Raw genomic sequence first — 26,454 nt, 5'->3', positions numbered from 1 at the left:
AGGGGTTGGATCTTCTGGATAAATCTATCCAATGAATAGCGCTGTGCATTTTGTGTACGCGTATATCCGCTGGATGAGCAATTTACCTGTTGGAAAAGTTAATCTGTTCTTCAAGCAGCTAGGCCCTGCTTAGCAAATTGATGCATGCATAACCAAACACCATCATATCTGACTCCTCTTTTGAGAGAGTACTGGTCCTGAGATCGGTCGACAAGAATCACAGAATCACACGCTGATACTTTATTTCTGGTGCGTTTTATATTAACTTACAAAATTATTTTTAATTTGTGACCTAACAATAAAAAAATAATTAGAGTGTCCTTACAGTGTCAATATCAAGTTTTCTACGAAGAAGAAATTGTCTGTGACCAGTTTCATGAGCCACAGATTATGTTGGATAGATCTATCGGAACGTTTGAGAAATGGCCCAAAATGTTGAACTTTTTATCGAAAAGGCAAACTAAAATGCGTATCACAAAAACATGGATGATTTTAAGAGTAATTAATTGTCACTTAAATTTTAGCTTTACATCATAGCGATACCGACGTAAAGTTCTACTTGCTTAAAATAGTTGTTATTTGTGGGTTTGTGAATTGAGTTATTATGGGAAATTTGTTTTCCACATAAGTATATCGCAACTAATTGGAAACAACGTTTTGAAATGAATCCTTTAAACATGAATAGATTTTTTAATTTGCTTCTTTGATGTTGTCATGTAAAATGTGTTTAAAATCTATATAGATAGTAATGAGTTCGAGTGATAGGAATGATCAACCAAGGCGTTTTAGTCATTATATCGCTATCAGTTCGCCAGTATCTCGTAAAGCGACGCATCCACAACTGCTATAGACAGAAACTGAAGCTTATCGCAGTTCTTGACAGTTTAGGTGATAAAGCTTAGGTGAATGCTTTTCCATAATTTTTTGAGTTTCGCCATCGCATCAATATATTCTCTTCGCGGGAAAAGTTTCCACACTTATCGACATAATGAAACGGACTGCAAAGCGGAAGAATTTGGATATATCAACAAAGTTGAAATGATAAATTGGCCACCGTAACGATTACAAAAGCTGACGTTTCGAGCGTTAGCCCTTCGTCGGAGCGAATAGAGGAATTGTGGGTTGTGTGTGCTTTTAAAGGCAGAAAATGGAGCTACGTTATTGGTGGGAACATGGCAACGAGAAAAACACGAATAAATTAGTGGAATGAAAAGCGTTCGTTGATATCTGTGGGATTTAGACTGCCGGTTTGAAAGATGAGCTTTTACAATGAAAATATGAAGTTCATATATTTTGAACTGCAGTATTAGACACGTATGATGCAGGATCCTCGCAGTAGAGAGCGCTATTTATGCAATAGCGAAAATCAGACCTGAAAAAAGTCAGGCCTGTACGGGATTCGAACCACTGACCTCTGCGATACTAGTGCAGCGCTCTACCAATTTATTACGAATCAAATTAACGGCCTGCTTCTAGTTGGCTTGTTAGCTCAATTGGTAGAGCGCTGCACTAGTATCGCAGAGGTCAGTGGTTCGAATCCCGTACGGGCCTGATTTTTTTTCCGGTCTGATTTTCGCTATTGCATAAATAGCGCTCTCCACTACAATCATCTCGCCTGGAAATACCATATGAGCTATGTATGTAAACAAATCGCTAAATCAATAGGTATTATATTTAGGTCTTGCTTTTCCCTATCCTCTGCAACCAAGCTCACTTTGTATTACACCTTAGTTTATCCTTATATCGTCTATTGTAACTCCGTCTGGTCGTCCACATACGTATCTAACTTAAATAGAATATATTTTATTGCAAAAGCGAGCTGTACGAGCTATCACCAACTCACTCGAGACCACTCTGCTCCTTTATTCTCCAAACTAGAAATTTTAGATATTTTCCAAGTCAAAACGTTTGAAATCGCTAAATTTATGTTTTATTTCAAAAATAACTTATTGCCCGCATTGCTTCTCGATCTTTTTGCAAGGAAAAGCCAAATTCACAACTATGGTACCAGAACAGCCAGTAATTATCGAACGCATTTGTGCCGTACAAATGTCAAGCAGTTTACATTTCTATACCAAGGTCCTAAAATTTGGAACTCTCTCCCTTTTCCAGTCACTCGTTCGTCAAACTTTCTTAGCTTTAAAGCGAAATTGCAAGAGTTTTTACTTAAATAATCACTGAATTGGCCAAGCCGCACATTCGCAGCACTTATTCTTTACTTAATTTATTATTGAGATAGAATAAATATATGAAAATCATATATTTTGAACTGCGGTATTTGATACGTATGATGCACGATCCTCGCAGTAGATAGCGCTATTTAAGCAATAGCGAAATTCAGACCTGAAAAAAATCAGGCCTGTACGGGACTCGAACCACTGACCTCTGCGATACTAGTGCAGCGCTCTAACCAATTGAGCTAACAAGCCAACTGAGAGCAGGCCGTTAAGTTGATTCGTAATGAACCCGTGAAAGTGATAAATGAGATAGAATAAATATCAGGCCTGATTTTTTTCAGGTCTGAATTTCGCTATTGCTTAAATAGCGCTATCTACTGCGAGGATCGTGCATCATACGTATCAAATACCGCAGTTCAAAATATATGATTTTCATATATTTATTCTATCTCATTTATCACTTTCACGGGTTCATTACGAATCAACTTAACGGCCTGCTCTCAGTTGGCTTGTTAGCTCAATTGGTTAGAGCGCTGCACTAGTATCGCAGAGGTCAGTGGTTCGAGTCCCGTACAGGCCTGATTTTTTTCAGGTCTGAATTTCGCTATTGCTTAAATAGCGCTATCTACTGCGAGGATCGTGCATCATACGTATCAAATACCGCAGTTCAAAATATATGATTTTCATATATTTATTCTATCTCATTTATCACTTTCACGGGTTCATTACGAATCAACTTAACGGCCTGCTCTCAGTTGGCTTGTTAGCTCAATTGGTTAGAGCGCTGCACTAGTATCGCAGAGGTCAGTGGTTCGAGTCCCGTACAGGCCTGATTTTTTTCAGGTCTGAATTTCGCTATTGCTTAAATAGCGCTATCTACTGCGAGGATCGTGCATCATACGTATTAATTTATTATTCTAAGTGAGGTGGCTCTCCCATAAGCCTGGTGGCTTCTTGGGTCTCCTCGCCTTCTAACTGTTATCGCTGTAATTAACTATTTTTTAATTGTTAAAATAAGGCAAATAAAGATGATGATGATGATGATGAGGATCGTGCATCATAGATGAGCTTTTGTTCACGAGTTTTACGGCTTTCCGTGCTACCTAAGCGTAAGGAAAGACCAGAGATTAGAATGATTAGGTAAATTAAAATGTCTAGCGACTGGTTTCGATGTGTTTCGGTTTCGGCCAAGCCGGTTTCGGTTGAAGGCAACGGTTTATACACTAGTGTGTATTACAAACCTACAGACTCGCATAATTACTTGTTGTATTCGTCTTCGCATCCATCTCACGTTAAGAATTCCATTCCTTTTTCTCAGTTTCTAGGACTTCGTCGTTTATATAGTGATGACTCTGATTTCCACCACAAATCAGAGTCAATGTGCCAGTTTTTCCATAAACGTGGTTACCCTGTTTCTGTCATTCAAGCGGGTTACCACCGCGCTCAACTTATTGATCGACATTCAGCACTACAAACGTCACAAAAGGAAGATTCCGACCGCATTCCATTCACTCTCACTTTTCACCCTCACAACCACTCAGTTAAATCCATCATTCTTAGAAACTTTAAATGACTTCAAAACGATCCAGAGAAAAGCGCCATCTTTTCGCAGCCTCCGCTCATTTCATTCAAACGCGACAAAAACATAGGCAATTTTTTGGTCAGAAGTCTTTTCAGACTTATGATCAACCAGGCACTTCAAAATGCGCTCGTGCACGATGCAAAACGTGTCCTTTCATTCACAACACTGAGAAAATATCGGGAGCCAAACGATCCATTAAGATCACCGATCACTTCACGTGCACCTCCGCCAATGTAATCTATTGCATAACTTGCACTTATTGCAAAAAGATATACATCGGCGAAACAGGCAGAAGACTAGGTGACTGATTCCGAGAACACCTTCGCGAAGTGGAGAGGAATGACAAGGGCACATCGAAACCAGTCGCTAGACATTTTAATTTACCTAATCATTCTAAGCAACATATGGCAATCTGTGGTCTTTCCTTACACTTAGGAAGCACGGAAAGCCGTAAAAATCTTGAACAAAAGCTCATCTTTCAAACCGGCAGTCTAAATCCCACAGGTATCAACGAACGCTTTTCATTCCACTAATTTATTCGTGTTTTTCTCGTTGCCATGTTCCCAGCAATAATGTAGCTCCATTTTCTGCACACACAACCCACAATTCCTCTATTCGCTCCGACGAAGGGCTAACGCTCGAAACGTCAGCTTTTGTAATGGTTACGGTGGCCAATTTACCATTTCAACTTTGTTGATATATCCAAATTATTTCGTTACCCCCACCGACGCAGCCCCGAACGGTTTCTTTAGAAACTATCAGCCTTATGCAAAGCGGAAGAGGCAATTAATTCGAAAATGACAAAAAAGTACTTTTAACATCAAGATGCTCTCGTCCATGAGTCACTGATTCGAACGTTTGTACGCAAAATTTGTTTTCAAATAAGAGCTAGATTTCGTAGAACTCAAATTGGTCCTCTTTCTTTGTATATTTCCCGTCATGCCCGGCGGGTGAGACAACCGCCTCTGATTTACGCAATGAACGCAATCGGCGAGTTTTAGGCTTGATATACTTTTTAGACAACAGATTCTCCAAGCTTGTGGTTGATTGAAACCTTTCTTGATCAATACTCGTGCTTGAAGATGCAAATACTCTGGCCTCAAATCTTCTTTCTGCTTCAGGTGTCTCTGGGGTAATTTTTATTTCCGGAGCTTCCACGATGGAATTACCCCGAGAATGATCAGAAGAATGATGATCAGCATCCGAGTGTGAAGATTGTGCAGAGCGATTTGACCTTATACTAGCCTCACTGAATCGTCTCTCGTCATTATATCCCATAGTTGAGACATGCGCAATGCTCGTTGTCATGGTGACTAGGCAGGAGTGTAATTTGTCCTTGTTGCGATTTTTGCCGTATCCATAATAAGTTCCTTCTGAGTCGTAAATACTTCTTACGAGGAGCACGCCTACCACTGATAACATGATAGCAGAGCACGTGAGGGGAATGCCAATCAGGATCCCAAGTTCTGTCGCTCTGGAGTAAGGCAGGCTCTCTTTGCTACCTGCACGCGAATTACAAAATGCATCTTAAGGTCATCTTGTTAAAAGGAAACCTCTTGTAAAACTGAGCAACTCACCTTTTTTACAGATGGACGGAAGCCGTTGCACACATGAAACATCTTCCCACCATCCTTTGTGAATCATTTGCACGCATGCGCCATTGTTATCGGGTTCTCCAGGCGCCCAGTTATCATAAGTGATTGGTGTTTTATCAATCCAATGGAGTTTTGAATCAGAAGATAGCCTTTCCATCCCCAGCCATATTTTACCAGGTGGACCTAAAATTTCCTTAACTAAATCAAAAATCATATCATTTTCTTCTTTGTTTGCTATTGATAGCAAATGAGCAGAGTTCATCTCGCAGAATCTTTCAGCGTGATTAAACTGTCTTGGTTCTTCAACAATTCCGTAACACAAATCTCCCTCGTGAATCCAATCTTCATCACAAATTCCTGCCAAGATAAAAAAAATAATAATAATAAAAAACAGAAAATTAAACTGTTTACTTAATTCTGAGCCGATGATGATTTTTATCCTTCCCCCGTACCACCCCTCCTCAGGAAAGAACAACCTAATAAAAATGTCTGTCCAGAAGAATTTTCTTGAGGGAAGGGGAAGGGCAGTTATAGACCACTTTCATAAATGGCTGCGGGATTAATATTCTTTTGTTTAAATTTAAATTAGCCCTACTGGCCTCGTTCTCCAGTACAAAATTCAAAAGAATACATTATCTCAAGCGAGGCCAGTAGAGCTAATTTAAATTTCAACAAAAGAATATTTATACGGTAGCCATTTATGAAAGTGGTCTATTGGGGTAAGTTTTGACAAGATTAAAATCTAATCACCACTCACATTTTGATTAAATTTTGGGCGGCAAATAATAGCCTGAGAAACTATTTACTCCCTTTCCTGTCAGTTGATAAGTTGAAGAGCTGGTAATATTGGGCAAATAAACGCAAAAAAGATTACATGTAAAAAACAAAATATTTCTCCTATTCTGCCGTTTCATGTTGAAGCCGTCATGGCGAGTTTTAGACTGTTCCCATAATCGGCATCCATTCTTTCTTCAAATTCATACAAATGAATTAAGTTTTCGAAATGTTTCATACCTGGCTTTCAGCGAGTAGGCAAACTTCGAATCTCATACTAAATAATTGAATAATAAATTACTACATGAGTAGACAAATGAACGAAGAGTGATGTGAAAAGACTCTAACGTAAACATTTAACAAATGGTAAACACCACAGCGTACACTATTGAGCTATGGATGCACGCGGGAGGTTGGTAAGCACGAAAGAAGCGTAAGAGTCGCTCTCGGCTATCGCCTCGAGCGACTCTAGCTTCTTGAGTGCTTAGCAAACCTCCCAAGTACATCCATAACTCAATAGTGTACGGTGTGGTGTTTACCATTTGTTTTATAACATAACATTGATACATTGTAGCTAAAGAGTTCCCTTTTATTTAACAAATCTAACGTGACTAGAAAAAACAAGCGCGCGCGGAAAAATAGTCTGTGCATTTGCTCACGTTAGCAGCGTACACCCATGGGCAAATGGGGCACGCTAAATTGACCAATCAGAGCGCGCGCTTTACTTTGGTTATGTTATAAATACTTTTAGTTAAGAATAAGTAGAAAAACAGTTCAACATATACAAGACTTGCTTAGGACTGAATAAATTTGGTGCATTAAGCAAGTATTTGGCCCCGAAACATTTTCATAAGAAATAACCAAGTTTACCTTGTAAATGCGCTAACTTTGTTGATTTCGTGACAGCGGAAGTGATTGGAGTCAATTGACTTGTTCCATCAGATTTTTCATTTGAAGCGTTGGACGTTCTTGAAGGAGAGTTGTCAGCTTGCGGCGAGGATTTCATGATGTGCGCACTTGATGAAAGTGTATATGACGACGTAGGTGAGAGAGTTGCTTGGGCATTTTCCCAATGAAGAATCGCTGTTGTTATGACATGTAATTTCAAAGAAATAATGTTCCTTTTTAGTAATACGTTGATGAAGAATAGAAGCAGAAGATTTAATAATAAGTTCTCCAAGTGAAGACGAGATGCAAACTTTGCTCCGTTCAAAAATGTTCTTGATCCATCCATAAGTAAATTTGAAATTACTCGAAATCCTGGCAGAAACTCGAAAATGTTAAAATCTGAGTAAAAAGAAGAAAAAGTAAAATCAGGTTGCCTCATGAATCTCTAGATAATAGTCATGTCAGAATTGAAAAATTCTAGTTTCAGTTTTTAGGATATTTAGGCGTATAAATTCTCATTCACTCGATTACATTTCATTCTTATGCCCCTAAAAATGCGATTTTTATCAGACAGGAGCATTTCCTGACCACCTTTGCAGTTTTCTTTTCCAGAACTGATTGTGGAAATGATAACACGGCAGGCCAAAGATAGATACCCCAGCACGAACCGTTTGGAGAGATTGCGACGATACTTATCTTATAGCTTCTCAGTTAGATGCATTTTACATCTTATCAATTTTTTTTTTTTCATTGTAAGAGATTCTGTTTGGTTTTGCTTTGTTTTTGCAGCTATTTTTCGTTTTTCATTACATCATTTTGCTTCATAACAGTAAATAATTTTCTTGTGCGACTTAGCTTTCACAATGATCGGTAAGAAGCTAGTGTCCAGTGTCCATAATCTTTTGAAGTTGGCACGCGAGGCCAAAGCCACGTTTGATTATTAATTAATAAATCAGAAGTAAACTTTTTTATGCACAACGGGCGTACAAGGCGGCCAGCCACTTAACGTTTAGCCTTAGTGATTTGTAATCAGAAAATTGGCTTTTTTCCACAGCTGAAATGGGAGTAAGTTTCCAGATTTTTCTATGTGTTATTTAATAACGGTGTAACGTCTTCCCGTCATTAAGATGTCTCTTATGTCGCACAGTTAAAGACACTTGCTGATAAATGGACCTGACGCATCATGCTTTTTTTTAAAGCCATTAATCAGCATCGGTAACTAATGTGTTCACTTTGTCATGTGCGCTTTCCAGCTCAGAGACCATTGATTATTCAAACCCTATGTTCTGCTCTACGACAAATTCCAGTGGAACACCATTAAAGAATCAACTGTTTTGGTATTATGCAAAAGCCTTCATCTCTGTTCTGAGCCCGTGATCATGAGTTCATATGATTATTCAGATTGCATATAATATTCAGCGTAGCGTGACACTTGATTTTCTAATAACGTTATGACAAAGTTCTGGTTTCCCGTCTGTCCGAAGTTCAGGCTGGCACGTTATTTATATTTTATATCGCTGTCTGTGTGTATCTTGTAGATAAAAAGGATCGATTTCACCATCGAATCCTCAAGTCTTCCTTTTAAATTTAATCAGCGGAGACGGAAAACGAAATTAAGACCTCCACGAGTTACTAGGGACAACGCAAACGACTCTGCTCGAGAGCTGTGATGACCTAAGTTGCCAGGACTGAGTTGATACATGCGTTATTTTTTTATTTTATGTTAATTTTTTAATGGCAGCCAAGTTTAACAGATGATATCTTTTGCATCATTCAAACAAATTTGTTTGTCAGGAATTCGTTGGTAAGTGAGGGAAAATTTAAGAAAATGGCGAACTTCGTAAGATCTTTGACTGACTTCACTGGCTGAACGTATAATGAAGGAGGTCACCTAGTGTTTGTACTCATCGAAAACATCAAATCAAACTTTCTTCGCATAAAATTTTTGTAATGAAAAGCAAAGAGAAAACAGTAAATATATGAACATGGGCATTACTCGGCCTTACTGGACTGCGTGCATTGTTCATACCTTTTCTTGCATGATCCTCGACCCATTGATCAAGAGTCTCGTGATTTTGTTTACAATGCTCACGAACTTTATTTCCAGGATGCCATTTTCTTATTGCACTGCAAAATATAGAAAGAAGCGAATGTAAATACTTAATGAATAAATAATGTGGACTTTTTAACTTTGGTCTTCGGTACTAAGAAGATGCCCATAATTCTCGCATTACAAACCGCGTCACCCTGTTAATTTTTCTGGGCAAATAAGGAAACAAATTTACGAAAAAACTGATGACAGCCTCTGACCTTCACCACGACAAGCAATTTTCCTTTGACTTTTTTTCTAGGCAATTGTTATTCTTGTTATCAAAAATATATGATATCAATGATCATCTCTTTTACAGACAAAACACGCCCCCAACTCTTAACTGTAGGATGCATCTAGAGGTCTTCGTTTCCGCTTTGACGTTCGTATTTTAAATATTTTCATTGACAGCCGTTCTTAGGACAGCGTCGAACAGACAGCGTTGGTGTTGAAAGGTGAATCTCCTCAAGCGATTCAAAACTAATTACGCAACTCTAGTGCTTTCTACTGGAAGTTTTTATTTACCCCCTAAAAGGTCAAAAATTTGTTTTTCTACCGTAGCTTGCCACCATTTTGAAATGAACTGAAAGACGCAAAGCAGAATATTTCCCATAGTTTCTTAGTGGAGTCTACATCGAATCATGTGCCAAATATTGAGCTTTCCCCGAGATCACGTGGCTTTGTTTACGACCCTGTTGGTCATCTGATTTCCTCCGTCAATCTTTGTACCTTTTCCCTTTATATGTTCGGTTATGCTCAGCAGTCGAACAATTTTCACAGTATCCTCACCGAAAACTCTTTCGACTTCTGGAGAGTATCATACGTAGTTCAGAGTTAGACATTCTAACGATTCCACAGATTAAAATACATACATATATCTGTTTATGCCGTACGCTTATCCATGTTATGAGCTTATTAATTCAAATTTAGCTTATTCATATTTTCTTTCTGCTTTTTTATTTGGCAAAGGTACCAGAATTAGGTGTATATCTTTTAGAATTCGAAATGATTTAAGATCAGCTTCCTCTTACAGCGTATAATCCAGCTAAAGGGGAAAGAGAACATACAGATTCATCGGCTAAATTATGGGCGTTATCTTAATGTAGAAAAACTATTCAAACTTTTAAATTTAAGTGAAAATATTTGTCACGTAAAAAGGAAAATTGCTAATTTGGTAAATTGTGGATCCCAGTGGGTTTTTTTCACTTTCGAGTGAAATCAAACATTACACAAATTAAAAAACGTCTGCAATTCAGCTACGTTAATATATATCGGCTTCGAGGGCTTAGTTATTTCAGACAAATACTTCTAGCCACAAATGGAACAAACCTCGTTTTCAAATTGCTGATGTCACTGTTGATCATTAGTGCTTGTCGCTGATTGGTTGGATATTGGTTCATAGTCCGTTGAACCGGGCCCCTATCACATAGGTGCCATGACATTAATTCTACCAATGATCCTAACATGACGATAACAGAGACACAGCTACACATGGCTCCATGAATACGTCACAGTGCGACAACATGAAGAACCTGAAGGAGATTTTTAACAGGTCTTAATCAATTGTCATGGTGCGATGCAAATTTTTAAAGGTTTGAAAAGACAGTGTATAATTAATCTTACTAAAAAATGATCAAGATTAGTCAGAAGGGACAAAGGGATTTAACACAAATAGATGAATAAGAACATTCGCACTGAAATAAATTATTTCACACAAATAGTTATACAGAGATGACAAATAACCAAATATTAAAAAAATGATTAATCAACTAATATCACAATAAACGAACCAAAACCGAAAGAACTAACGAAAAAATGATCGAAGCACAAACAAACGAGCAAAAAGACGAACGACTAGCGAACGAAAGTAGGAAGATCCGAAGAACGAACGACTGACAAAGAAAGAACGAACAAACGAACCACTGGTGAACGAAAGAACGAACGAGCAAGGCAATGAAGAGTGATCAGGTAGTGTTTATTTAGCCTTGGGCTTGAACTTTTCAACAGGCCAATATAAGCCACATAACGCTTGTTACCTAAAATCACTTCCGTTAAATTTCCATCCACTCAGACATTGACTGTTTTTACACCACTCGAGTAAAACAAAATTCAAATTTAAGAGAACTAATATGAAAACAAGAACAGCAGGATCAGACCAGCTAGCAAATAAAACCAACCATCAAACTAAAGAGGGTAAAACTGTGAAAAAATACAATGCTGTCACTTATTTTCATTTTCTCAGTCATTAAAATTAGACTACGATAGTTTTCAATTCTTACTTTAGTAAAATCATCTTTCGTTTAATTTTGTTTCACTTTCACGGTGGTTTATAGTACGTTATCGATATTAAAAGGCATCTAACTCTATATTTTGTTTAGACTCAGAAATTCTAAATTTCATCATTTTGGTATGCGAACCGACCACAAACCAAAAGGCGTTCTCGGAAGAAAATAACAATTTGAACGAATTCGCGACAAGTTTATCATCATTCCCGGAACAATATAATGCTAATTTTGTTTCACAAATTGATGAAAGGAAGGCAAATCAATTCAATATTTATGAAGTTTAGCTTCTGGCAGCGTTAAATATTCAAGACCGGTGAAAAGGCAGTGTTGACACTTAAAGACCTGGATACGGTTAGACAATATTCAAGCATGGCCGAGTTCAGTATCTTGTGACTGAATTCGTTTGGATTCTTTTTTGTAGCTCACTTATGATTTGTTGGTAATGATGATGCATAAAACGAACCATTAGTCGGAAAAATTAATTTACCAAAAGAAATCTGCATAAAGGAACTCAGAAAGTTCGCGGTTAAAGGGTAGTTTGCAATATTTTTTGGTGTGATTATCTTAGTCTCACACGGCTCCAAGTTCAGGAAAGCATCGGTCGTGGACGATATATGAATGGTGAAGTCAAGTAGTTTACAACGAAATCGAAAGTCAAGGCAAGTTTGGTGAATTGTAGAAGTACGTTCAGTGCGTAGAATATCCAGAGTATCATATCAGATGCTGTATATCATTGCTAAGTATTCCTGATTAAAACGGTGTTTACGGTCCATTTCGGCCCGTTTCTGTTCCGTAAACTCTTTCACTGACTAACACTGAAAAGTATTTAACATGCAAACTCACAAGAACCTGTTCAGAACGTTATTAAATAGACATTGCATACCTTACATATCAAAAACGCAGGATTCCTAACCAATGCGACACTGCAATTTGCAGCTGTAACCAAGAGAGAGTTATCATGTAAAAACGTTCAGAACGTTAAGTTGACGTATCCAAAATAGGAACCATAAATTATGTGTAAGTTTAATCTAAGCTGCAGTGGCTGAGGTATTGTCTGTTGTCTTAGTAACTCTATTAATATTTACATAAGAATGATAACCTGGAATAAGTTGGGACAAAAAATGGTAAGTCATTATATTCTTAACTAAAATGATTAAAGGTTATTTAAAAAAAACGTTAACGGTAGAAGCTGTTTGTTTTTCAGGATAGAATCTCGAAAATTGTACAAGAAAAATCGATGCGTGCTCAAGTTAAGTTTCTTTTCTATTCGCATTCAGAAGACACCTGCTTGTCACACCTTTCAAGATGTCTCGTCTTGTCGCTGTAGGAAGCCACATGTGTTTATAAAAAGGTGTAATCCGCATAACATCTGTGGTTAAGACACAAGTTATACATTTTTGTTAAAAGCTATATCTTTGAAACTAAAACACAAACGTTGAGTAGTTGCATATTGACTGTGAAATCATAACTCTTTTTACTCTGTGATAAGTGCGGCAAACGCTAAGAAGTCGTGGTCTCCTATCATTCCGAACTGTCTGTTGCCTGTGTACAGAAACCCAAACGTCCATCCCCTTTTTAGCCGAATTGCAACAGTTCTAACTCAGCATCAAGTTACCGACCGAATCCGAGCACATTGATGCGAAACACGTTAATCTTCTAGCCCGGATTGTGAGAATTAAAGAATAATTTTTCACAGATGAGTAGTAGAAATCGTGTTCTTTTCAGATATTCGTCACAAGGATAATTCTTTATAAATTCAAGTCTTCTAATATATATTTAAGTCTTCTTTAAAGGTTTATTCTCAGTCTTAGAACTTACGAAAATAGCATTCTGACTGAGTTCAAGTTAACTTTTGAGGGGGGGTGAATGATTTCTGGTCATCAAGAAATTTTTTTCTAGCAATCTGCTGGGCAGGATATTTTTTCCGTTCTAAATGCTCTTTTTTTCTGTTACATTTGAACTGCATGCAATTTGTTCTTCCAACAAGCGCTTGCGGGAAATGTTTTTCAAAATTACCCACCCCCCCTCAAGAGTTAAATGGTCGGCCGCTTAGGGTATCTACAATAAGAGAAGCGCTAGCAACTTGGGGGCCAACTCAGCAATAGAACGCCCAGTTGTTTTGAATTTATCGACAAGAACAGTCATTTGTGACCAATTGAAAACCACTTAGTCAGTAATCTGAGACGTAGAATCCTTGACATTGTTTTTCCCTCTGAAAATGTCGTTCAACATGTACTTTCATCCCTATTCACACCTAAATAACAAGCACTTTTTCATGTTCTTCATTGTTCATTTAAAAGCTCTACATCTCTTTTATTGTAAATTAATTGCGGCCAGACTTCATCCAGGGAAAAACCAGCGATGTGGGAGGTCTAAAGACCGATTCCAGCGTGGTTCAAATCTCTTTTGTCTCCAAGACACTAGTTTGCATTAAAATTTACAATTACAGTAACTGAATTCAAATTTTTTATGTCGTGCTTGTTTTTGGGGAGGCCTCTGTTTTGAAACTACATTATGGAATTCCTAAACTTTTAATTGATGAAAGGACCATTCCCAGCAAATAGAGGAAGTTTTGAGCTGTTGGTTGCTGTGCGAATTAATGCCACGTGAAAGAATTTGGAGACCTTATGAACATATCTTACAAAACGACAATTACTACCAAGGATGTTTTTTTGTGTGTGTGACCAGCCGAGCTTTGAACCTCTGAGATAATTATTTTGTATAACTGATGATATCTTAACAAATTTTGCGTGATCTTGAGCCATGATAGTGTTAGGGTGCGCGATGCACTCTGGACTACTCAATAAAGACACACGAGTTCTCATCCAATATGGCGTCCTATATTGCATAATAACTTGGTGTCAGGAGTGGGATTGCCTTTACGCCCCATCCCTTGCCTTAACTCCTTCAAGCGACGGAATCTACGAGTTTTTGATTCAGACGTACACTCTCGACGACCTCTGACCGAGAAACGACCTCGTAAGAACCAAATATGGCCGAAGGCAAGCCACCAAACCTTTCGTTCCGCGAAGACAAAGCAGCCAGTGTAAGAATTTGGCGCAGGAAATTCAATGCCTGGTGCCTGCTACAGCGAAAATGGAGGGACGCCAGCAAAAGCCCAACGACTCCAGAGCACTGGGTCCCAGAAAAGGCTCAATCCGAAATAGCGGCTTTCTTTCTCGCCCTCCCGGATGATGTCTTGGAAATTTTTGATACCACAATCCTTCCGAAAATGACAACAGACGAGAAAACACAGCCATGGACATATCAGCAGCGTTTAGAGGGTCATTTTGTCGGTCAAGACAACGTCATGCCCCAACGACTAGCTTTCTTCAATTGCACACAAAAACCTAACGAATCCGTCACAGATTTTGAAACCCGAATCAGAAGCATTGCCCAAAAATCCAAATATTCCGAGATGACAGACCCCCTCCAGGAGCTCATGCGCGACCGCTTATGCACAGGAGTCCACAACAAAGACCTTAGAGAACTACTCCTTCATCACTACAAGGAAGACGGGAAAACACCCTACACATTTGATGAACAACTTGCTCGTGCAAAGTCCTGAGAAGCAGCTCACAACACCAACCTAGCCATTATGCACTCTACCAACCCGAACCTCGAAGAGCAAGTCAATCAATTGGCAACGAAACCGACACCACCCCGTCGTGGAAACTGTGGTTGGTGCGGAGGCCTTAGACATCCCCGCAAGGACTGTCCAGCGACCAAACCAGGTACCTACTGCACCAATTGTTATATGACTGAGAACCATCTTGCCAAGGTCTGCAGATCCCCCAAAGACAAATTCAAGTTGGATTTTGAAAAGAAACAAAGAAAACAAGCCAAGCACCCTCCCCCTCGGCGCTCAGACACTGTTCACCACTTCTCTCAAGGGAACGAAGCATCTGCAACGTATCTTGATGATGATGATGACTACGTCGTCCACTCTTTCTCAGCTTTTGCTCTTTGTGACGACATGGAGGACGACAAATACTTCACCTGGCTCCCAGTCTCCGTTAGCCCTGAAAAGAACATAAAAGTGCTAATGCAAGTAGACTCTGCCGCATCCTGTAACACCTTACCATCATCAGTCTTCAGGAAGATATCGGCAACTGCCCCGCTACGCCCCTCGCATGTCAAGATATTCCCTTACTCTGGAGAACCTATTCGCCCATTGGGCAAAGTCAGTCTAGCCTGCGAGGGCGTCTCCCACTTCGAAACACTAGAATTTCAAGTAATAGACTCGGCATGCATCCCAGGCAAACCCGCCCTCATAAGTGGTAGAGACAGCAAGCGTCTCGGTCTACTGAAATTTCACAAAGACAGAGTGTTCTCCTCCCCAACGTCAGACATCAAACTACCCCGCATTCATCTGGCCTCCACAGATCAGACAACACCTCCCCAGTCAGCAACTACAACCGACTTGCACCCAGGCCACCTCCAACAGACCCAATTGGTTACATCGTACAAAGACAACTTTGAGGGTCTGGGAAATGTGGGTCAGCCAGTCCATCTGACTTTGGATCCTAAAGTCACACCCTGCCATGCAGGCATCCATCGAGTACCGGTGGCGAAACTCGAAAAAGTGAAAGCACAACTTGACGCCATGGTGAAATGTGGAAAACTCAAGAAGGTGGACCAACCCACCAACTGGTGTAGTAACATGACGGTCAGAGAAAAGACCCGCCCCGATGGCACCACCAAAATACGCTTATGCTTAGATCCCAGCCAAACGCTGAATAAAGCCATCATAATTCCGCGCTATCAGATTCCTACCATACAGGAAATACTTCCACGCTTATCAAGGAAAAAGCATAAAACATTCTCCATATTCGATGCCCTCGATGGCTTCACTCAAGTTGCGCTCACAGATGAATCCAGTCTGCTCACCACCATGCACACCCCCTGGGGTCGATACTGTTGGCTCCGCCTCCCTTATGGCGTTAGTTGTGCCCCAGAGGAATTTCAGTTACGAATGCATGAGGCCCTTGAGGGTCTGCACGATGTGTATTGCATAGCTGATGACATCCTCGTCGTGGGCCAAGGCGACACAGTTGAGGAAGCAAACAGAAATCATGATCTCAATGTCCTTGCCTTAATGAAGCGCGCTCGAGACAAGCACCTGAAGTTCAACCCGCAAAAAATTCAGTTTAAACTATCACAGATCACCTTTATGGGCCATGTGATATCCAACCTGGGTGTGACACCAGACCCCAACAAAGTCAAGGCCATCTCTGCTATGCCGGCCCCTACAGATAAGCAGGGAGTGATGCGATTCTGTGGCATGGTGAACTACTTGAATACTTTCTGCCCTAACTTGTCCCCCGTGATCAAGCCCCTGTTTGACCTCACAAAGCAGGATCGTGACTTCATCTGGTCAGACATACACCAGGAAGCATTTGCCCAAGCAAAGCGTCTCATTACCAGTGCCCCATGCCTCGCTTACTTTGACAACAACAGGCCAGTCACCCTCCAAGTGGATGCCTCACAAGGAGGGCTTGGGGGAGCCCTCCTCCAGCCTAATGATTCCGGAGACCTTCAACCAGTCGCTTACACATCCTGCACCCTTCGCCCCAATGAAGAACTCTGGGCTCAAATTGAAAAAGAATGCCTTGCTATAGTGTCGGCCTGTGACAAGTGGGATCTCTGGATTTACGGCCGCGAAGTGAACGTCCACACAGACCACCAACCCTTAGAAACAATATTCAAGAAGCCTCTACACTCAGCACCTCGCCGCCTCCAGAAAATGCTGATGCGGCTGCAACGGTACAAAATCAAAGCCACATACAAGAAAGGCACGTCACTCATGCTGGCGGACACTCTCTCGAGGGCCCCTCTCCCCACCATCAACGACTCAAAACAGACCAATTTTGAGATCTTCAGACTTAACATCGACAGCGACATCAAAAACCCCAGGGTCACTTCCGAGACTCTGAATGACATCATATCTGCAACTGCGAATGACCCCACCCTCTGTCACCTGATCAGGGTCATAACCACAGGCTGGCCTTCAAGAAAATCGGAACTTACCCACAGCTTACACCCCTATTGGAACTTCAGGGAAGAACTAACCCATCAAGATGGGGTCATCTACAAAGGAACGCAAGTACTTATCCCGCTGGCAAAAAGAAACGCTATCCTACAAAAGGCTCACGCTGCCCACTTCGGAACGGAATCAAACATCCGTCTCTGTAAGGACACTGTCTTCTGGCCAGGCATGAAGTCTGATATTCGCGAAACATGCCGTTCATGTGGGAAATGCGCACAGTTCCAATTACAGAATGCCAAGGAACCCATGAAGTCCCAGCCTATACCAGAGTACCCTTGGCAGTTTATCAGTCAAGATCTTTGTGCGTTTGAGTCGAGCACCTACCTCGTCACAACCGATCACTATTCAGACTTCATCGAGGTTGATGAACTGGAAAACACCTTATCTGCCACTATTGTGGCCAAAACTGAAGCACATTTTGCTCGACATGGTGTTCCAGAAACGATTTTAACTGATAATGGACCACAATTTATTGCATCCGATTTTGAGCGGCTCTGCCACAGATACCAGACAAACCATGTCACAAGCTCACCATACTGGCCCAAGGGGAATGGAAAATCAGAGGCATCAGTAAAAATCGTAAAACGCATCCTGAAAAAGTCTGGAAAAACCGGCCTGCATGAAGCCCTTCTTGTATACAGAAACACCCCCCAAGAGGGCCATCTCTTGAGCCCAGCACAAAGGAGTATGGGACGCCGCATCCGCGGACTCCTACCTATATCTACGGAGCTCTTACTACCCAGCGACCATACTACTGACATAGTCCAGGGAGCCATCGCAGCTAAGCGAACTAGGGCTAAACAACATTATGACATAACTGCTAGTAACCCTCTACCTTCGCTAAATATCGGTGACTTTGTCTACGCCAAACCGTCCCCCCATCACAAGTCTGGCCCTTGGCTCTACGGTCTGGTGACCGCCATTCCGGCCCCACGCTCCTACATTGTGGAAACACCCGCAGGGTTAACCAGACGGAACCGAGCACACCTGCGCCCTGCGGCGCCACCACCTCCTGGTGCTCTAGTCCCAAGGTCGTGGTTAGATAAGCTACCTCCTAGTCCTACGCCGGCGGCAGAATCCCCACCATGCCAACCACCCATCTCACACATTACTCAACCAGCCCACCCACCACCTCTTTCACCCACAATGCAACCACCTACCTCAAGTGCCATGCCAGTGCCGACTGCTGAAGTGGAAGCACCCGACCACCCTATTCCAAAACCACTAGCACCTATCACCGACGAACCAAGCTTATGCCATCGCCCAAGCCCCATCGCCGAGGAGAGCCACACAAACAAACCTGTCACAAAAACTCGTTCGGGCCGTGTTTGCAAACCCCCTATCCGTTTGAACTTATAACTACCTCCCCGACTAATCATCAATGACACTGTTGCTGTTGGAGATTCATTTTATTACTGCTCAGTTTAACCTTGTTTTTTTTTTTTCCCTCTATTTTTCTTTCTTTTTTTTCCTTCCCCCTTCGTTGCTCGATGTGCGTAAAGACACTCTTCATTTGGGGGCATTGTTGTTTCCCCCTAGCTGTGGCGGAGACTTTTTTTCGCCGACCCGTCGCTGACTGTTTTGTTCAGTTATAGTTTCAAAAAAAAAAAAAAAAAAAAAAAGGAAGGAAGGGAGATGTTAGGGTGCGCGATGCACTCTGGACTACTCAATAAAGACACACGAGTTCTCATCCAATATGGCGTCCTATATTGCATAATAACTATAGTAAATTACGACACTTATTTGTTAAGTAATAAATGACGAGCTTTATTTGCATGAAACGATCCTTGCAAATTTTCAAATATATTTTCAAGGTAAAATTCGATGATTATGAAGACTCAGGTAATTTAGTTGGGTTTCTACACATGAAAACATAATTTTTTTTTCAAATTAAATGGCAGAGTTTTCTTAGCCAACACAAGAATTAATTACAGTACACTTAGTTAAGAATACGGTGCATTAATCATCTGAAATTGTGATACAAATCTCGATGGTATCGTAACTGTAAATACGAAATAATTCATGTCAATGAATTCATTAAAAGAACGATGTCAGCGGCAGAACCACGTTTAGAAACTGATCAACCAAGTAACGAGGCAAAAGTTAGAAAAACTTTTAACGACTAACATTGTGGGAAATATCGTTCGCATCGGCCGACAATTATCGTGACTGCGAAAGCTTTTCCCTGATTCAGTCAGTCAGCGAAAGAATCGAACCATTACTAAGCCGTATTCCGCTTTGAGTGTTAAAACACCAGGATACAATTCCATCACACAATACCAAATGTATTTTAATGTAAAAGGCTCAGTTTCAAGCATTAATTAATTGTTTTTCTCGACGAGGTATCGGTCTGCATCCCACAGAGATGAATCTTTAGTTCTCTGTACGTTCATTTTCTAGAGTTGCTCAAACATGACCAAACAATTCAAACAAATTAAATCGTATCCCAAGTGTTAAATAGTTCATTTACAATTTGAAACCCACACGGAGAAAAAGTTACGGAATCTTATAAATTAAAATGCTGGCTATTTTCACGAGATAATCATAGTGTGATTAGAAAATAAAAGAAAACTATTAAATTATCCTTTGGCTTTCAAGTAATTCAACTCACTTGAGGACGTTACCTCGGCAAAACACGCAGCCCACATTCTTGCGAAGATCATGATCACCTAATCATTTGAAATGCAAATTGTTGCAACCACATTCACAAGCAAGCGGCGAAATCATACTCCTTGTTTTCTGGATTTACTTCTTACGATATTGGTAGGATAATGTATCATTGAATAAAATCTGTGACAGTATGTACAGCGACCATACCAACTTAACAACTTTGCTTAGGAATGATTTTAAGGGCAACAAACACGCATGGTGCTTGACCACAAAGTGACGACCCTCAACCCCTGTCTTCAAGCAAACAGATTTCTTCTACGTCTCACGAAAGATCAAATCACCTTTTACGAAAATGACGAGAAAGACGCACACGTTTAATAAGGCTAGTTGAAACAAAACATTCGTATAGACCTCAGTTTGCGCATATTTCTACCGGGTAATATAATTTGGTTGTTGCCTCTTTAAGAGAGTCATGACGTATACATCATAAATACTCACTCAATGACAACGGAACGAAGAAGGAAAAACACACAAAAGCTACAAAACAAGCTCGTTCAGGTTAATCTTTCCTCCCTTTCTAAGCCTGTAAATGACAAGTACACTGTCATCAATTTGATGTTCAAAGGTTTAAACATTTATTGGATACTTAATCATATGTTTGGAGCTAGATATGCGCGACTGTGTTTATCTCCGAAAGATCTGAGATTGTCACATAAATCGAATATAGATTAATCACCGAGTAAACACACATGAAAGCTGCTATATGAACATCGCTTTAGCTTCTGAAAGCACACATCATGCCACTCACTTCAATTTTGTCCCACGTTAATTGAGCTTCGACGTCGTTCAGTCGAACTCTAAGAGCGCGGTTCACAAAACTAAAGAACTCTGAACATTGGGCATATTCTTTGGAGAGACCTTGATCGCAATATCGAAATACCTCCCTTAAAAACGCATTGAAATTCAAAGAAGCTCTATTCTAGTGGCGATACGTATGATAAACAACCAAAGACAGTTTACTTACGAACTGTTTCAGTTCGGCTATTTTCGTCATTTCGATTTGGAACATCGAACATATCTATAATAAAATTTACTTACTGGTAACTTTATCAAGGGCATCTTGGTTTCTGAGAATAAGTTCTGCGCGCCATCGATTTACTAGCGTAAAGTTATTCCATACTGTGAGACAGTTTCGGGTCTTCTTATCTCTTGATTAATCCATTTGGCGAGTAATGAGCCCCATATTAGAGACAGTCTCGCTTCAACGCTTGCACTGGATGCATTAAGACAGCAAGCAGCGAAGTGGAGTGAATAACAAATGCGCACTCAAATCAATTCTTTAGAAGATTAGAACTCGTTAATCGTTCGAACAAAGGAGTTTGAATACTGAATAGGGGGTGTCATTTCTGTGTTTACTCTGTTCATTTTCGAAAGGTTGTGCCAGTTAGACGCAACCGAAAAGCAAATATAACATTTCTACTACATTGAAATTGGCCGAAAAATATAGTGTAATCGAAAAAACAAAAGTGACTAAATTAAAAATGATGCGAGCCTAGGATACTTGACTAATATGCCACACTGATCGTAAACAATGTAAGTAATTATATTTTTTAGCCGCGATTAAAATAAAACAGCTATGAATTTTTTGTTTTAAGACTTTTTTGTTTTGAGCTAGGACACTTGAAAAAAAGAAATGTTATTCTCGAGAAGTTTGGAAAATGTTTTACAGGTTTCTAATTTGAATTAATCCGATGCATTTCTTCCTAATAGCGTTACTGATTTAAATTATATTCAAACAGTAAGCTATTTTCTTTTTGATGTTAAAAGCAATATAACAATGCAGAGGACAGTGTCTCTTTGTTGCACCGAAAGTTACTGATGTATTTTCCGGAGTAATAAAAAAATCGTATAACATAGATCAAATATGGCCAGCTGTATTTAAAACCGCTGACCAAACGCTGCAACTTCAAGACTGGACCATTGACTGGAACCTGATTTGAAGCAATTATAGAGTCACCAGCAAAATTTTACACTATTTTATGAAACTCGAGTTATATCCACTGGTGTAAATTGAGAGTAAATGATGCATTATTTCAGTATTTTTATCATTATAGCTTACAGATAATTGTACTCGATCAAGACACCTCGAGTTCTACGCAATATGCTTTTTTTTTATCGTTGACATCAGCTCTTTATGAAACAGTGGTCATATCATCCATGCTTTTAGTGACAAGAAATTGAATAGGCACCTTAAGCGAAGATAATGGTTTCACTGTTTTCTCTTGGTTTTAATAGTTGTTGAGTAATTTTAGAAAAGGTAAAAATCTCTCCTGTAAAGTTTCTAACGGACGATTTTCTAATTTCTTATTGGAAATTTGCTCATAGCCAGCATTGTTCTTTTCTGTTTTGTTTTAATTTTTTTTGGTTCGTTGTTTTTTTTTTCCAGTTTTTTTTTTTTTACCGTTGGCAAGTAACTCACCTCTACTGACAGGTTTTTTAATCGCTTTCTATGCACAGAAAGCCGGATAACATGACAAGTTAAAGCCTCAGTCCTTCGTAAGGTAGATATTTGAAAGATCCTCTTTAGATCAGTATCTGACACAAATTTCGGCAAAGATTGAGGATATAGTCATTTACATTTTGAACCTATTCAACGAACGCATGACTTTAAGAGCGCTTCTGTTTAGGATGTTTCCTGACACACCTGTTTGTTTGATTCTGTCATGACTGAGTTCTGCTCAGTTATGTTTGATCGAAAAAGCGGTTTGTATTCGGTTTGCAGTTCTGCCATCAGTTCAATAATTGTTCGACTCATTTCTGCCAGTTCCTGTAATTTGTGTCTCCACTGCGCTTCGAAAATTTCCATTAACAGAAAGGAAGCTCAAAGAGAACAAAGTCAAGGCAAAAGGCAAATCCTTCAGAGGTGAAATTAAGTAAGAAAGAAATAAATGGACGTAGATTTCAACAACATGTCAAACCTACAAATATCAGATTATATCACGCTATATTTCTTACGATATGTACAAACATCAAAGCAAATATTTAACCAACAGACTGATGTGTAATAAATCGGTGCAAATAGTTTTTTCAAAGTAATATTTTATAAAGTTAAAGATCAGGCTAACAGAACGAGTTTTTAAGGATATTATGTTAAATCAAAGGAAAATACCGAATTTGTCTCTTGCATTGTTGATTTTTACACACGCTGTTTCAGAATTCAAATTCAAAATTCTTTGTCAATATCTCAGTGATTTTGAGGTCACTCAAAGTAATGGTTTACTTTTCAACATAAGAATACACTATCGTATTTCAATTTACGTAAACATTAACGTGCAGAATAACTTTACTTTTGGATCAATTTTTAAAGAATAATTACATGCAGGTTCACGTTGTTCTAAAGTAGACGGTAACTTTTTCCTCTTTGTCCATTGTAATTAAGATGTGTGAGCCAATGAAAATGAAACAGAGATAAACTGACAACAATTTGAAATCAAACAGAAATGAGAGTGGGTCGGCTTCAATCTGCGCCATTTAACTTGTCGTCCACATTACGTGGAGAAAACATAATTGCCTTTTTTTTAATTCAGACAAAATGTGATGTAATCTTGATCAGTTTAGGATGAAAAGTCCCGGTTATCACAAAATGACAAACAAAGTCAATAGCTAATTGGTTATTTCGTTTTTTTCTTTTTTAATGTCTATTTATCTAAAAATCTATAAAGGGAAGATACCATTTTATTAAATGATAACTGAATTGAAATCAGGGGACAGTGTCATGTGTTTTCTTTACGCCACTCATCTGATTTTAATTTTGATTTCACGGTGGACAAATCATCCCCAAATTTAGTATCATTGCTATTTACGCCGAGACCAAACTAGATCTGGCTAGATTTAAAGTTTTCATTCGGCAAAGTCATACTAGATGAACCAGATATCAGAGAGAAAAAAATATCAAAATACTTGGAACGCTTAATATGTATCGTGTTCTGTATCATTTACGGATATTAAAATTGCTTTTGTATCTTTCTATGCTTATTTTTGTGGCAAACTGATCTTCAACTCATCCAAATAAATCAACATCTACCATTTTAAACCTTTAAAAACCACAAACTCCTTTGCATTAAACTGATAATTTTGGAAAAAACTCGTCTTTTAAGTATTCCAAGTCTCTAATGCGACTGAACATCGATAACCAGACATTGGATTGTCACCCCACGCAGTAGGTAATCCTCAGGATTCTTAGTATAGGAGTGTGAATTCTCCTCCTCCCCGTGGGGGGGGGGGGGGGGTGTCACGAGTGCAGTAATGGAGAGCATTGTGTATACCGAACATGCCCGCGGTATGTTGGTTACACTGCCTTGTTGCCTTGGTAAGAGAATATAGAAAGTTTGACTTCTCGATACTTACAGTTCATATTTCCAAAGTTAGCATAGAAATTATGTTGAATATGGCATCCAGTTGTCGCTGTTAAAAACGAAGTGAACGTTTTTCACAGAGACGCAAGAAAGACATTCAACAACGAAAGACGAATGAGATTTACGTGGTGTTTAAGTGTGAAAAGAGGAAGTCAGTTTTGAATTTATTCTCACTAGGATCGGTAAAAAATTACAAGCACCTTCATTATTTTAAAAGAAAAGATAGCAAACCTTGTGTCTTTGTGTTGCAAACTGATCCTCTAGTCATGAACTCATTATCAATATTGTGTTCAAAAATAAAATATAAATGGCTGCGAAAAAGCTTGTTGTCAGCTAGTTTAGGGGAAAAAAAAATATGTTTGTGTTTGTCTTGACATGACTAAATCTACCTTTGTACTCAACTATATAGTTATACGCATTATCTTCGAGTAGTCCTGAAATTATTTGCAATGAATAGGACTTCCGCAACAACGCTTGGCTTTTAACTTGGAATCAAATATTAGTTCGTATGAAAGCTATTCTTCGTCCTCAATTATCAAAAGAGATCACGTTTCGCGCGTCCTTCAATTTTCCGGCAGTGAATTACAATTGGTCTTTTTTACCATCCATCTTTCAAATAAACACACCGCCTTCAAGACATATACTTATAAATTAGCAACGATCTTGCGTCGACCGCTACAGGGGCGGCTTGGTTTAGGCGAGCTAATTATTTTTAAATGACAAAATATATATAATTTCCAATGATGCTGATCTTTGGCAATTTCTCAGTCACGTATTTCGTTTTTTTTTTCATTATTGTTGCAGAACGACTACTTAGTTTCATCTGGTACGACCACAGCAGGGAGCGAAAAAAACTTACTTTGTGTTTCTGACAGGCAATGCTTCATAGAAGAGTCGTGAACTGTTGATTTTCAACTGTGATTAAAATTCAGGTCCGCCAGGTGAACTGGTTCGGACATAATAAACAAATTTTCAATGACGAACAAGGGACTATTCTCCGCGAGATACTCCAAGAAAATTAGTTCAAAACCTGATGATTTATACTCGCCGCTTTTAAAGAAATGCAAAACAACGCTACTAACCTTCGCCGTTCGTTATTTCACCATAAATTTTTCGGAAACTGTGAGCGATTCCTCGAAGTTTACCATTATCATTCTCAAGTTTGACGCATTCAACAAAGATTTTAATTTTACTGGTGCGAAAAACCAAAACAGGACGTTACATGTACGACTTACGCCGGCACCTCATAATAAAACTTTTACGATAGCATTTCCCCCAGTACAGTCTTTAAATTAAAACTTTGCGTTACAAAAATATCCTCCATCCAGGCTGTTGCCCTAGTTCGGTTTTATTATTTCATTAAATTTTTATCGTTTCGAATTCTGTAAATTCCATGTTTCTGAACAGCGAGTTGAGGTCTCGTTTCGGTTCATACGCATGGTATTAAAGCCTTTAGATTTTATTTTTTTAATAAGAAAAGAGAACTGGCAACAAATCCGACCGGAAAAGAGGGCTATAAAAAGATCTTTCCCAAAAACACAAGAGAGATTCGCGAACACCTTTTCTTAATAACCGTTCTAAGGAAAGATTAAATAAACTACTTTACAGACAGACAGTAATAAGGAAATAAAAAGGGTATGTACTCACCCACCACATCTAAAGAATATGCAAAGAAAAGCTCAGAATAAAATGTTTTCCAAACAGGACAGCTTTCCTGCCGGGGACTAGATGTATTGAAGTTTGCTAATTCACACACGAGCTTGTTTCAATCGCAGGCCGGATGGATGAACACGATAAACAATTTATTGTGATGGTTTGACGGTGAACGTAACAATTGTTCAATAGGCTCTGTAGGAGCTGAGCTGCCTGAATTGCTCAGTATATGGATATTAAGCTTCCTCTTGACGGAATAACTGCCTTAATCGATGTAAGCTTCGGTGACAAAATCAGTCCTGCTCGACTGACAAAAGTTTTTCGCGTAAATACAAGC

At 39.3% G+C, this 26,454-nt stretch overlaps 1 protein-coding gene and 1 long non-coding RNA gene across 8 annotated transcripts; one reads left to right on the top strand and one right to left on the bottom strand.

Annotated features, from left to right (window-relative positions):
- Positions 1–225: 225 nt before the first annotated feature.
- LOC111326671 (uncharacterized) lies at positions 226–26,244 on the bottom strand. 7 transcript variants are annotated; one of them, XM_022930726.2, is made up of 8 exons: positions 21,148–21,532; positions 12,688–12,759; positions 12,274–12,326; positions 10,435–10,637; positions 9,046–9,143; positions 6,999–7,415; positions 5,337–5,711; positions 226–5,261 (listed from the first exon to the last, which is right to left on the bottom strand). In XM_022930726.2, exons 4-8 carry the CDS (start codon positions 10,596–10,598, stop codon positions 4,648–4,650), a joined length of 1,668 nt encoding a protein of 555 aa, XP_022786461.1. In that variant the 5' UTR covers positions 10,599–10,637; positions 12,274–12,326; positions 12,688–12,759; positions 21,148–21,532; the 3' UTR covers positions 226–4,647. The 7 variants fall into 7 exon arrangements, with proteins under 7 accessions (XP_022786461.1, XP_088613093.1, XP_022786460.1 ...); XM_088756967.1 differs by lacking the exons at positions 12,274–12,326; positions 12,688–12,759 and adding an exon at positions 20,051–20,108 and having other exon boundaries at positions 21,148–21,533; XM_022930725.2 differs by lacking the exon at positions 12,688–12,759.
- Positions 23,620–25,450, top strand: LOC148733950 (uncharacterized). Its single transcript, XR_016000004.1, has 2 exons — positions 23,620–24,418; positions 25,269–25,450. It is a non-coding gene; the product is annotated as an uncharacterized LOC148733950 (long non-coding RNA).
- Positions 26,245–26,454: the final 210 nt, after the last annotated feature.

This window comes from Stylophora pistillata, chromosome 4, assembly GCF_964205215.1.
Source record: "Stylophora pistillata chromosome 4, jaStyPist1.2, whole genome shotgun sequence".
Classification (NCBI taxonomy): domain Eukaryota; kingdom Metazoa; phylum Cnidaria; class Anthozoa; order Scleractinia; family Pocilloporidae; genus Stylophora; species Stylophora pistillata.
This window is presented reverse-complemented; position numbering and strand designations above follow the sequence as displayed.

Coding starts and splice junctions, on each gene's coding strand:
- LOC111326671 (XM_022930727.2), bottom strand. CDS start 10,598: ATGTGTAGCTGTGTCTCTGTTATCGTCATGTTAGGATCATTGGTAGAA. Junction 5,712..6,998: donor AAAGTTAGCGCATTTACAAG/GTAAACTTGGTT, acceptor TTATCTTGGCAG/GAATTTGTGATGAAGATTGG. Junction 5,262..5,336: donor TCCGTCCATCTGTAAAAAAG/GTGAGTTGCTCA, acceptor ATTCGCGTGCAG/GTAGCAAAGAGAGCCTGCCT.